The sequence below is a fragment of the Odocoileus virginianus genome, chromosome 6 (assembly GCF_023699985.2).
Source record: "Odocoileus virginianus isolate 20LAN1187 ecotype Illinois chromosome 6, Ovbor_1.2, whole genome shotgun sequence".
Taxonomy (NCBI): Eukaryota; Metazoa; Chordata; class Mammalia; order Artiodactyla; family Cervidae; genus Odocoileus; species Odocoileus virginianus.
In genome coordinates this window covers 66,156,975-66,171,630 of record NC_069679.1, presented here as the reverse complement: position 1 = coordinate 66,171,630, position 14,656 = coordinate 66,156,975, and the positions used below count along the sequence as shown (strand labels likewise).

Sequence of the window (14,656 nt, the reverse complement as noted above, 5' to 3'; positions counted from 1 at the left end):
CATAGATTTATGAAGAATGTCCTCCTCTCTTAACAGGATATATAACTGGACAAACTGATGGCTGAACTAAGGATATATCTGTATCATGTTCGAGAATGGTGTCCATTTAATCAGATATGACTACCACTTCTGAAGAACAAAGATTGGCTATACTCACAAAGCTAATAACTACAAAGCCCTCTTAGGAAAAATGACCTGATACCTGGAGTAGAGGGTCTTAGCTTTGCATGCGGTAAGGAAGGTCACTTATATGTGGTAATGAAATTTTGGTGACCTGGAAAAGAGAGGAATTCATCCCATAACAGGTATCTGCGGGTAAAACAGAGTAAAGGGATTGTCTAGGGCTCTGTTACCTAAACTTGGAATGGCAAAAATAGAAACTTTAAAAAGTAGAATCTGAGATTCTCTCTGAAAATTTCCAGATAAAAGCTAATTTTTCAGCCTCACTAACTGCAAAACAAACTCAGAGAGGCTATCTGGCTAGTTAATATCTTGCTGCAGCTAAATAATCAATCAAACCCAAACTAATGAATGAGACCAGCCATTTTTTTGCATCAAAAATAATCTTTGAGGTTATTATGATTGGGGGTGTAGAGAGTTGTCCGGAAAATGGGCAAGAAAGATTATTAAAATGTTCTGATTTGTATACTCTTCTGGGTTATTTGCACTTTTTACTTTCACTATTTTACAACTTTGCAAGTTACAGAAAATTAATACTAATGCAAATTATTGTCTATAGCAATGGAAATACATTTTGTCTTGAGAAGGAATATTTGATTATTACCCTGTGTATATTGACTGAGTTTTGTATCTATTTATAAATTTACGCCAGTCTTTGTGACTGATGATATATGTATGTATCCTTTTTTTTAACTTTGAACATGTTTAACAGCTTACTGCTCTCTCATTAATTAAATAAAATATTTGACACATTTTATATTTCTATGAACATTATGATTAAACCTTAAAAAATACTATCCTTTAATGTGTATTGTACTATGTTCTCCAAAGCATTTAATTTCATGTATTTGTATAAATACATTTCTGACTCCAATTGTGCTCATGGCTTAAAGCTCTATTGCTTGAATCAGCAAACTTTCAGAGTAAATATATCCTATTACTCACAGTGCTTAGGTTGTGCAATGAATTTTACCATTCAAGTATTTCAAAGGTCCGAAAATCCTAGTTCTCATTCTTCAAAAAAATTTGTACTAGCTAGTCATCTCCCAGAACATCATTCTTTCTCTCTCTCTCCCTTGCACTGACAGGTGTTACATCAGAGAGGTCAAGAGTGACGATTCAGGAGCCAGACTGCCTGGACTGAATACCAGTTAGATCTCTAGCTGGTTATATGTCCTTTACCAATTAGTGCTTCGATTTTCTGATAAGTAAAATGACAATGTATGTAAAGTGTTGGTATATATAAAATGTTTAGAAGAGTGACTATTATTTTAATATAATTTAATATACTAAAATCATCACAGGAAGAAATAATAAAATTATGTGTGTGTATATATTATGTAAATATATATAACATATATTACACATATATTATATATATAGTTGTTGTTCAGTCATCCAGTCATGTCAGACTCTTTGTAACTCCATGGACTGCAGCACGCTAGGCCTCCATGTCCCTCACCATCTCCCAAAGTTTTCCCAAGTTCATAGCCATTGATCAGTGATGCCACCTAGCCATCTCATCCTCTGATGCCCTCTTCTTCTGCCCTCAACTTTCCCAGCATCAGGGTCTTTTCCAATGAGTCAGCTATTTGGATCAGATTTTCAAAATACTGGAGCTTCAGCTTCAGCATCAGTCCTTCCAGTGAATATTCAGGTTGATTTTCCTTAAGATTGACTGGCTTGATCTCCCTGCTGTCCTGTGGCCTTTCAGGAGTCTTCTCCAGCACAACAGTTTGAAGGCATCAATTCTTTGGCGCTCTGCCTTCTTTATGGTCCAGATCTCACAATCATATGTGACCACAATCATATGGAAGACCATAGCCCTGACTAAACAAACCTTTGTCGGCAGAATAATGTCTGTGCTTTTCAACATACTGTCTAGGTTTGTCATAGCTCTCCTGCCACAGAGCAATCGTCTTCTGATTTCATAGCTGTAGCCACTATCTGCAGTGATTTTAGAGCCCAAGAAGAGGAAATCTGTCACTACTTCTACCTTTTCCCCTTCTATTTGCCATGAAGTAATGGGGCCAGGTGCCATGATCTTAATTTTTTTTAATACTTAGTTTTAAGCATATTACATATGTAAAAAATATACACACACATGCACACGCACACACACACACACACAATATGTATATTCTTCAATTTTCTGACCAAAACTTTGCAAGTGTCTCTGGTCTTTTGTAATGGTGTGATTTATCTCCAGGTAAATCAATACTATAGGTAGGCTGCTAACTCAGCATTTTCTCTCTTAAGTTACAAATACCTGCTCTGGAAAGATAGACTCTTCCTGACTGGTCCTATCCATCGAACATAGTTTTCTCTACGCTGTGTGCTGTGGTTAGTCGCTCAGTTGTGCCCGGCTTTTTGCGACCCCATGGACTATAGCCCACCAGCCACCTCTGTCTATGGAGATTCTTCAGGCAGGACTACTGGAGTAGTCTGCCATACCCTCCTCCAGAGGATCTTCCCAACCCAGGGATAGAAACCCAGTTTTCCCATGTTGCAAGCAGATTTTTTATCGTCTGAGCCACCAGGGAAGCCTATTATTTCCCAAAGGGAAGTAAGCAACTCTTTTTCTTCTCACAGCAGGCAGCAGATTTTCTTGTAATCAATGGATCTTGGGGACCACTATTACTATGTGGGACTTCTCCAGAAGATTTAATTTCTGCCAGTGGGATAAGATTTCTTATTATGTATCTCCATGGCTCTCTTGCCTCTTTGTCTTAAATGCTTCTATATTTGGAGTTATGCAAGCATATGGCAAGCATTATACAAAGTATAGCTGTAATTTTTTCATGCTTGGATCCAGTCTCCTTGAAAAGACCTTTACACTTATTTAGTAATCAGAGGGGCAAGATTTATTTATCCCTTGTTTTCTCCTGTGTGTTGTTGTTCACTCACTAAGTCATGTCTGACTCTTTGTGACCCTGTGGATTGCAGTACACCAGGCTTCCCTGTCCTTCACTATCTCCGACAGTTTGTTCAAACTTAAGTCCAAGGTGTAGATAATGCCATCCAACCATCTTATCCTCTGTTGTCCCCTTCTCCTCCTACCCTCAATCTTTCCCAGCATAAGGGTCTTTTCCAATGAGGCAGCTCTTTGTATCAGGTAGCCAAAGTATTTGAGCTTCAGCTTCAGCATCAGTTCTTCCAATGAATATTCAGGGTTGTTTCCCTTTAAGATTGACTGGTTTGATCTCCAAGCAGTCCAAGGGATTCCAAAAGCCTTCTTCAGCACCATAGTTCAAAAGCATCAATTCTTCAGCGCTTAGTCTTCTTTATGGTCCAACTCTCACATCCATACATGACTACTGGAAAAAGCCATAACTTTGACTATACAGACCTTTGTCAGCAAAGTGATGTCTCTGCTTTTTATTAAAAATACACTGTCTAGGTTTTGTCACGGCTTTCCTTCCAAGCAACAAACATCTTTTAACTGCATGGCCACAGACACCATCTGCAGTGATTCTGGAGTTCAAGAAAATATAATCTGTCACTGTTTCCACTTTTTCCCCATCTATTTGCCATGAAGTGGTGGGATAAGATACCTTCTGTGTGTCACACTCTCCTACTCTCTGTTCCCTTGAATGAGGTTTCTTACTCAAATATGAAACTTCAGGGATTCCTATTTTATATTTTTCAGTTATTATATGGAAAAATCTTCACCTCTTTGGTCAGACACTACATACTGAGATATGTTAACATGCTTTTTGGTTGCACACCACAGTTGACCCATCTCTATCTCTAACTAGTGGTTTTAAAGTACTGTATTGGCTCAGGTAACTGAGAAGTCAATGAGGGCTTGAGTAAATGGTCAAACAATATGACCAGGACTCAGGATCTCTCTTTCTCTTCCATTTCTTAGGATTGCTTCTTTATAGTTGGCTCCATTATTGGGAGGCATTACTTTCATAGTTCAAGATAGCACTTCTTTTAGAGTTATATACGCCCTCATTCATATTCAATAGAAAACAGAGAGTCTATGTTCCTAGCAGTGTAAATAAAACCTAATAGATGCTCTTGTTAACCTGAATTGTGTTTCTTGAACTAAAACTGTGGCTATATATATGCTGGAGGGTTAGTCAGTCTCACCCAAATCATATGACTGGGGAATGTGGTAAAGTGTTAGGAAGAGGGAACTGCAAATGGATGCTGGAGAGGCAACTAACAAATAACCATTTGGCATTCCTCAAGCTTCTTCGTTTCCTGACAAAAGCAACTTGTCAGTTTGGCAACAGCAAGTATTCAGATCACTAGGAACTAACTACTGAAGAGTTATTCAAATCTTTTTGGTTATTCAAATATTTTTCGTGTAATAACATAATACTCAGAATATGACAGCTTGAAAGCTTGATTATGAATACACAACTTACAAATATTTCAGTTTGAAAACCAGGATAATTATTATAGTTGCTGTGGTTGCTTTCTAATATGAGAACACAAAAGACAGTTCGGTATATTTTGGAATGTTTATAATTTATAGTGAAGCTATAGCTGGAGAATTCAGCTATCGACTGAAATTCTTAATCATTTTATTAACCTATATTTCCTTTTTCTACTTGGCCTTTGACTTGGCTAAGCTTGTTTGTAACCAGACGTGGCTTGTTGAATAGAGGGTTAATGCCACCACTTGGTAGCTTACCTGCCAAGAGATAACCAATACTAGTTTTCCTTCTTGCATCCCCCTGAAATTCTGGATATTTTTTCTTCTAAGGATTATAAACAAGATTATACTTTATTACTTTTCTTATTTTATGTTCATATCAGGGACTGAGTTTTTTTTCTTTTTTGGCAGCCATGGTCTAAATTGTCACTGCTTATTCGGTTATACTTAACCAGTTTAATCTTTTCTAGTCTGACACAAAGTACCATTTTCACAAAGTACCATTCACAGCTAATGACTGAAAGAAGTGATGGAAAAAAAGTGAAAGTATTAGTCTGACTCTTTGTGACCCCATGGCCTGTAGCCTGCCAGGTTCCTCTGTCCATGGAATTCTTTGGGCAAAAATGCTGGAGTGGGTAGCGATTCCCTTCTCCAGGGGATCTTTTCGACCCAGAGACCTCTTGCATTGCAGGCGGAATCTTTATTGTATGAGCTACCAGGAAAGCTGGAAAGAAGTGATACATACCCTTAAAAGTACAAAGCCTCAACTCTCTAAATGGTTGTAATGCAAACACAGTTATAGAAAAGAAAGATGCAAAATCATAAGAAAAAAAAAGCAAGATTGATATAAATTAAATATTATTTTGACCAATCTGTTTAGATTTTTAAAACTTAATGTGATCTTCTTACGGGAGTATCTTAATTAAGGCAGGCAATATATTTAAAAGTATGTGATGAAATTACTAAAGAAAAAGACTTCTGAGTCATGAATTTCTTGGAAATCATGTGATGAAAGTTCACTGCCACATACTGTAAAATCTTAATGATGCTAGAGTACTTCAGGTACAGGAGAAACTATTAAATTCCTTGATGGAAGATTCTCAGTGGCACTGATATTTTCAACAAAAAGGCACTAGTGAAGGTCCTTCAGAATAAAACACATCTTCTGTAATAAGTTACAACCTACCTCCAAGGACAGGAGATAGGCTGTATGCTTGCAAAATCATTAATGCAAAAGCCTCTTGTCTTACCGGTTCCTCTGCACTGCCTGTTGCATCATGGGAATAACTGATGAGACCAGGGATGGGCTGCTCACCGTGTGCCATGATAACAGCAGGACTGGTGTAGAATGGATGCTTCTAATGCACAACACATAACAACGATGAATACAATGACAGGAAAACATGAAACTATACAAGCAAAATGACTGGAAAGGAAAAAAGTTGAAAACAAATGGAACACTGAGATGCCCAAAATTCGCAAATGTATAATGACAAAATCAGCTTAGAATTCAGATGGTATACGCTTTTTTTAAGGTTGAAACTGATGGTACTTTTAACTCTTTTAATTAAGAGTAAAAGAAAGAGAACATATGATGATTTAATAATGTACCTATTTCATCAATCAGTTCCATAAAAACAAAACAAAATGAAATAAAACAAACCTCACACATAACTTAAATACTTACTACCCTAAGTAAGGACTTAATGGATCACTGAATGGATCTGGAGATGGAATGATCCAGTTTTCAGTGAAGGAACCATCTACTAGTTGGCTGAATGGACACTTCAAAAGGAGCTCTATGATTCTTTTCAATATACATGTTGTCAAAAAATCCTCTCATGCTAAGCTCATAGCTAAAATTTCTGGACGAGCCATAAAACTTGAGGAATTACTTCATATATGATTAGATTACCAAGCTTTACATTCTCGATCAATGAACAAGCATGACTTCCAGAAGGGATATGCTACTGTCTAAAGATTTTAAAGTATCCAAGGTGGGTTATATGACATATGGTTAATAATGTAAATCATGTTCTGTGACTCTGAGATGACAATGAAATTTACAGCAGTAATGTATGGTACTATTTACTGTACTAAGTACTGTATGGTACTATTTACTCTCAGAATTGCTCGAAGAGAACTTGCAATATTTTGATATTACTTTAATAATATTTATTGCTTTATTAAATTAAAAATACAAATACCTTACATCCCTTTCTTCTCCATATGACTGGTGTAAATTGTGTGCAACAGTTAAATAAATGGTAGTTAATTGATGAACAGTCTTGTCTTTAAAAAAAAAATTTATTAATCTTTCTCAACTAATTCCTTGAACCATCTTAGGTCTCTTACTCTCTTTTGATGCTCCTTTAAGAATTTGTGAATATTTGATGTTCTGAATACATAAACATTATATATTTAATATGATCACAAAACTGACATCTTCAGAGTTATTAAATGTCACATTGTTTATTATGGGAGTTACTACTTCAATAGGTAACAGCAGAATCTTTAATGCCTCAGAACTCAAAACAAAACTTAAATGTTTCAAGAACTCAACATAATGGAGGGAATACAGCTGTAGAGTGTCATGAATATCCCAGTTCTTTTTAAAGGATGCCACAAAGTTGTATTTAACTTATAGAAGAATGGGATGGAAAGAGAGATGAAATCAATACATGTACCTGTGGGTTCTTTAGATCTCTGGGTCTCTCCCAACAGGCTTACCTTGGCCGCAATGGCTGCTGCAGTTATATGTGATGAAGAACTATCTTCTGTTGAAGCAACACCACTATCTTTCTTCTCTTCTTCCTCTTCCTCACATTGAACCCCTTTGTCTTCTGTCTGTTTATGGGGGCTAGTTGTGGGAGGAGGGGAAAGAGGTGGTGGCGGGGAAGGTAAATCTTCAAGTTCATCATGAACTTCCTTTACTTTTACAATGGCATCACGTAAAAGGTCAATGGCATGAGGTAGGGCTGGTAGTATGAACTGAAAGCATTCCTGTATGCAAGAGGAAGGAAAAAAACGAAGATAAAGTATTTTTATAGGCATGCAAAATGGGAGCAATCAAATTTATTTGTGATTTTGGATTTACTTGTGATTTTCTCTCCATCTGTCTTAAGAATGAATTATATTTAATGTATTGTCTTTGCAATGCGAAATATGAAGTAAGCTGGTATATATTACAGTACTCTCCATAAGCTGAAGAACTCTAGTATATAAGCACACAGCAAATTTTTTTTTTTAAGTAAGATTTCTATACAATTTTGGGATTTAAAGATAGATTATGAGAGAGCAGGTAACAGTTTTTACCTTTCTGGTAAGAGAAAGATACTAGAACTAACAAACCGACTGAATACTGAACTATTTTATTCAGAGAGCTTAGGTTCTGATTACAATTGTAAAGTACAGATAGATAAAATTGTACAATATGTAAAAGTAGATATAAGTTTGTGCAGCGTAAACGTCAAAACAGTCTCTTTTTTTTGGAAGGGCATGAAGGAAAGTACAGCATTTATTGTAGGGTGCTAATAAGTAAGGAGAACAGGCAGCTAATGCCCAAAATATGTCCATTATCACCTATAAAGTATCACCAAAAGAAAACAGGTGAGAACTTTAAAATCAGAAAGTAAGGCCAGATAAATCTGAGGAATATATTTGAGCAGAAGACTTTGTCTTTCACATGTGAAACAACTTACCTTAAAATCTAATATGTAAAGAAATATCTGCTACTGGAATACCTGGAAGGTAACTAACCTTTTACCTCCTGGAAAAAATTGTATAGTAAGGAATTTAACTCTAATCAAAGAGAGGTCTGGCCTTTATTCTCTGCTTTTGGGAGGTGATCTCTAGTTCCTTATTATATCATGCCTGATAAGAGTGTCTCTGCCTGGGGGCTTTAGCCACTGAACAGTCTAACAACATGGTTTATTATGAGGGCTTTGGGAAACATGGTATCAGTTTTACCTCTGTAAAGAACTGGGAATGGCTGACTAAAGGTCAGCCACATGGGCAATATGTGATCAAGTTCCAATAAAAACTCTTAACACCAAAGGTAAAGGAGAGTTAGCATAGGTAAAGGAGACTGCATAGTTAACAATGTTCTATGTGTGTTGTCTTATACTGGGCTTCCCCAGTGGTTCAGCAGTAAAGAATCCTCCTGCAATGCAGGAGAAACAGGTTTGATTCTTGTGTCAGAAAGATCTCCTGGAGGAGTAAATGACAACCCATTCCAGTATTCTTGCCTGGGAAATTTCAGGGACAGAGGAGCCTGGTGGGCTACAGTCCATGGGGTCACAGAGTCGGACATAATTTAACGACTAAACAGCAACAGCAATTGTCTTATGTTAACAGGAGGTGATGCTATCTATGACTCCATTAAAGAGAATGACCACAAGTTCCCCAACTATTACCTCACTTAGACTCTGCCATATATACTCCTTTCCTTGGCTGATTTCATCCTGTATTCTTTCCCTGTGATGCAACAGACTCATGAGTATGACAGCTTTCAGTGAGTTCTGTGAGTCCTTCTAGTGAATTATTAAAAGTAAGGGTGATTTTAGAAATCCTCTCAATTGAAATTGATGACAGAAGTGGTTAGTCTTGTGGAGTGCTCCACAAGAAGTTAGCCGGCTAACTTCTGCAGCTGGTCAAAACTCTTGACAGTTGGTATTAAGAAGTGAGATTTGCCAGAAACAGCCTGATTCACTGAAACTTGTGACCTGGGAAGAAGGAAGAGAATGTGGGGGATAACAAATCTTTACAGTCGCAAAGAATACAGGGTCACCCAAAGAATGGAGTTGCAGCTGTACTGCAATTAGTCATTGGAAACAAAATTAGCAGTTAAATTTGGAAACGGAAGATCTAACTACTAAGGAGTTACACCAATACACAAACAATAAATGGTATCTGTACTAGCTAAAACAAAAGTAATGGAGAACGTTGAGGTAGAGCCTGAGGCTGGGTCAAGCTTGGCTTCTGGGTGGTCTGACACGTAGCTGCTACCCTAGAGCTGCTTCCCATGGAAAAATTTATGTTGAAGCAATAAATAGTAAATAAAGTTGGACTGATTCATAAGAAAATGGGGAAAGAGAAACAAGACATTCAAGGGACTTGTCCTAGCAGGGTGGAAATATTTACATGGTTATTAAGAAATGTATGAATGAAGTGAGTATTGATGGGATCAAAACAGATGTCTTAAAGAAGCAGTGTTGTGTTGAGTGGACAGATGGGAGATCTGCTGATCTCCTAACATTAAGGGATCCTAAGCAAATTTCTATTTACACTTGTTTGGTGGAATTTAGAAAGATAGAAGGCAAAGAAACCTTACCTTGAATCACCTTAAGTGATGGCCCCACAATCTAATCAATATGAGGTATGACAAAAGGGTCTGTATTCCTTGGCCCATCCCAGGCCTTAAAATTCCAAGGCCACAATGCATACAAATGGCTAAACTCCTTCGGAGACAGATAAGAGACTTTTCTGGGACTCCTTGACCTGGGGGCTCCAAGTACTGTGATTCTAAAACCTGTTGAAATACTAATGGGAGGTGGGAGGAGTATAGTTAGAATAGGAGGCTATGGGAATGCAGCAGTTGATGGGATTAAGGTAAACATTTAGATAAGAATTAGAATGTTTGGACAGTGAACTTTATGTGAATGGTGAATTTCTACCTGAATGTATTATAAGGATGCAGGTTGTGTCTGGAGAATTCATCCCCTATCTCACACTGTAAAACAGGAGGCATGTAAATCCAGTCTTCTACTTGGACATGCTAAATGGAACCACACAGATTATTAATTTGCTGTACAAAAGCCTTGTGTGGCATGCAGATTAGGGCTTATAGCAAAAACCTGTGAGTGCCACTCAACAACTGTTGGAATTTTGGACCAAAAAATTTCCATTTGAGAGACAATTACTACTTGCTATTGGACTTTAACTGAGACTGTCCTTATGACTAAAGGGCACACAATAACTCTGAAACCTGAAATATCTATAATGCCTTGGTAATTTCAGAGAAAAGCTCTAATAAGGAAGGAAGGCAATGCCCAGGAGAGTTCCATAATAAAATGGAAATGTTGCATATAGAATCATGCTACCAGGAGAATGCAAGGAGGTACTCACGAGCAGGCATCCTCTTTTCACCTAGGGCTGACTTCGGAACCACCTGAGGAGCTGCTGGATCCTATGGCCACTTGGGCCACTTGGGCGGTGCCCTATAAACAGCTTTCTATTGATCAACAAAGAGCTGCTTGGTTTATGGATGGCAATTCCAAGGTGAAGGGACAGCATCCTGTTTGGAAGGCCGCCACTCTGATTGAAGAAGGTAAAAACAAATCAGCTCCATGGGCTGAACTGCTTGTTTGCCCCTATGTCTGGGTTTTTACTGACTCATGGGAAGTGTTCAAATGGCCTAGTCACATGGTCAGGCAGATGGGCAATGGAAAACTGGTCTATTAAAGGTTTACCTGTATGGGGTATGGCTCTATGGAAATCACTCTGGGAATGTAATGGGTATATTAAAGCAGACTGTTAATGCCCATCAGAAGAACTCCCTTTCAGAATTGGAAGTTGACTAGTACTGGAGAGCAGATATCCTGGTATACTTGTTTGACATGGCCACCTGGGCCCATGAGATGAGTGGACACTAGGGGCCTATAGAAGGCAGAAACGGGCTGAATCTAGATATATTCCTCTTACACTATGAGGCACAAATGCCAATAAGAACTGTTTTGTCTGCTATAAAGAGAGACAGAGATGGCAGAGGGCTATGCAGCAAATTCCCCAAGGGAAAAGTCCTATGCATATCTGGCAAGTTGGGCTGATGTTATTAGTCCAACTAACTACAAATGGGTACAAGGCTACAAATGAGGTCTACTAGGTTTAGACACTTAATATGGATGAGCTTTGTTTATTCCAGAGTAGATAAACATGCTCAATGGATTATAAAAGGACCAGAACAGAAGATACTGTGTCAGTGACCATGGAGGCACACATCTTTAGACCACGGAACACACTTTCATCTTCAGAGCAATAATATGATAGAAAACTGAAACGGGCAGTTGAAACACTTGTTGTCTAAAATGGGAGGAGATAAATGCATGAAGCCTTCATTAGTGTATGATCATATTCAACATCAGAGAGGCTAAGTGAGTGTTCTCTCCAGACAGATTTGTCTGCTTTTCTGGTGAGAGGGGATGGAAAAGCATGTTTGTACAACTACACTTTTCTCTTTACAATTATCCTTTTTCTTTTTCCCCCACATCACCTGAACGCTCTTCTTTTCTATGTGATGCATAGTGGTCTGAGGACCAGGGCTATAACTGTGGGTGCCAGAGGCAGGGATGATTCTTAGGCTGAAGCTGTAACTATACTTATAAACCTTTATGTCAGAATTCCTAAGGGTCTGATGGTGCAGACTATGTCTTACTCCATCTGGCCAAATTGGGCTTAAGAGTAAATGCAATTAAATTGCCTGGTGTTTCAGACTGCCCACTAACTCTGTACCTATGTAACCTTATCTTATACAAATGGAAAGGATTGAGAGGGAAGTACTTGTTGAACTAGTATTACTGATGGCCATCTGGACCAGCCCAGTGGCTAAATCAAGTCTCATTCAAGATGTTCAAAGGAAATGCTTGAATATAAATGGAAAGAAGGAGAAATGGTAGTTGAAGGTAAAGGAATGAGTTTAAAGGGGTTATGCAGCAGGGAAATCCAGTATTACTTTGTTGCCTCAAAAGTAGCTTAAAACAACGGATGATACTGTTTCTTGGCTCAGCTGTAGCAGATGCTAGAAAGGGAAGAGGCATAGGTTGCTATTGGAACCTGACAAGTCTGTAAACCTGAGAAGCATCGCTCTGGGATACATCTTGATCATATGATATGAAGACGACTAAGTTAACTGTTAATGTGTATATAGGATTCCAGTAATGTTTCAGTATCTTTTGACTCTTATTTTTCAGGTTATATTTACTACTATACTATGATATAATACAAGCATTGTTAGTAAGATTATACTGCTGATATTGATGGCCACATGTACTGGGGATTTGAGTTAAAGCCTTCTCAATATGTAACACCAATGGGAAATCACTGGCCTGAGCAAGAGAGCTAATTTCTATGGTAAACAGTTCTGTGCGAATGTATCGTAGGGTACAGTAACAGAAGATCAAGGTAGAAAATTAGTAAATGAGTACAAAAATATGAAAATTTGTATAATGGCTTTAGAGGATGAATTACTCGTTTCTCTAAATTTAGTCTTATCTCTCTCTGGCTCCTCCAAATTTTAGGCATATTCACACTACTACTGTTGTTGTGTCTATAATATAAATGCTATAGTAAATACAGATGCTCAGCCAGACAAATATTATTGTTTCGTTGTAAGAAAGCCTTGGTCAGAGGCCAGGGGGTAGCTTGTATAATGAAAATTTAACTTTACCCAAAGAGAATCTGGCCTATGCCCTTAGTTACTGGGAAATGAAAGGAGTGTCTTTTTTCTGTGTGGAAACTTTTGCTACCAGGCAGTCTAACAGTGTGATTTATTATGGAGACTTTGGGAAATGTGCTTTTTGGCTCTGGTAAGTGTTGGAGACTACAAGTATTAGCGCAGCCTCTGGGAAATGCAAGAGACTAAAGGTCAGCCATATGGGCAATATATGATGTACCTCAATAAAAATTATGGATGCTAAGGACTTAGAGCTTCCCTGATAAGCAATAAACCTTGTGTCATTACATACTGATGCCCAAAGAGTAATGTGTTCATGACTCCACAGGGAGAAGAGATTAGAAGCTCTTCTCCATTTGGTACTTCTTTATTCTGTCTTATGCACCTCCTTCCCCAGTTGATTTTAATCTGTATCCTTTCCATATAATAAACCATAACTATGAGTATACCACCTTTCAATGAGTTCTCTGAATCTGTTGAGTGAATTATTGAAACAGAGGGTATTCTGGGAATGCACTGAACTGCAATTGGTGTCAGAAGTGAGGTCTTGTGGAGGGCTCCAACTTCCTGTATGGCTAACTCACAGCTGGCCAAATTTCTCAAACTAAACCATATATATCTGAAGACTGCTTACCTGAGATCCTTTCTTGCTACCTGGCAAGTTAATTATGAGAGTTTTCCCTCTGATTCCACATACAGGCCTGGAAGGAAAAAGAAACTGGATGAATACTAACTTAGCATGATGGTTGGTTTAAATACATTCAACAAAGACCAATCATTGTTTTTATATGTGAACAACTTTTTAAGGAATAAAACTGTTACAGCTAAATATTTACCAATTATTATACAAATTGGGCACTCTCTCTGGCTGAGGTTTATATAACAATGGTTAGTGTGGTGGATTAGAAAAATGTACTGAACATGAAATCAGAATAAATTAGCCACTTTAAAGAAATAACGGCCAAATTATCTTCTTTTTCTAACTTCAGCTTTTTCATATCTCTTACAGTTCTAAGAATTCAACGAGATAGCATACTAAAAATGACTACTATAGTAATGTCTATGTTCAAAAGTCTAACACGTAAGGCACTCTGGCCTTGAGTGAGATGTTTAAACTCTTGTTTCTCAGGGAACAAGAAACTCTTGTTTTCTATAAGAAACAAGACACTCTTGTTTCTCTATAAGTTTTGAAGTAAGAATAGACTTTTGGACTCAGTGGGAGAAGAAGAGGGTGGGATGATTTGAGAGAACAGCATTGAAACATATGCATTACCATACGTAAAACAGATAACCAGTCCGAGTCTGATGTATGATACAGGGCACCCAAAGCTGGCCCTCTGTGTCAACCTGGAGGGATAAGGTGGGGAGGGAGGTGGCACAGGAGATCAGGGTGGAGGGGACACATATAGACCTACGGCCGACTCATACTGATGCATGTCAAAAACTATCACAATATTGTGAAGTAATTATCCTTCAATTAAAATAAGTAAATAAATTAAAAAAAAAGTGAGACAGGTCTCTCATAGATCAATAGCACTGGGGAGAATTTAGAGAGCTCAGCTATTGACTGATAAATTGATAAACAAGAGTCAATTTAAAGTATAAAGGTCTTTCAGAGTTCACTGTAAATTTTCAGG

General features: G+C 37.8%; 1 protein-coding gene across 18 annotated transcripts in view; it reads right to left on the bottom strand.

Moving 5' to 3' along the window:
* The window catches only part of GPHN (gephyrin), a 520,258-nt gene that overhangs the window by 220,183 nt on the left and 285,419 nt on the right, over positions 1-14,656 (bottom strand). For 10 of the 18 annotated variants that reach the window (XM_070469503.1, XM_070469504.1, XM_070469505.1 and 7 more), the window contains 3 exons: positions 13,654-13,720; positions 7,301-7,573; positions 5,821-5,928 (listed from right to left, as the gene is read on the bottom strand). In XM_070469503.1, the coding sequence (XP_070325604.1) occupies positions 5,821-5,928; positions 7,301-7,573; positions 13,654-13,720 (448 nt within the window). The remainder of the gene's footprint in view (positions 1-5,820; positions 5,929-7,300; positions 7,574-13,653; positions 13,721-14,656) is intronic. The other 8 variants (XM_070469509.1, XM_070469516.1, XM_070469518.1 and 5 more) reach the window with 1 other exon arrangement.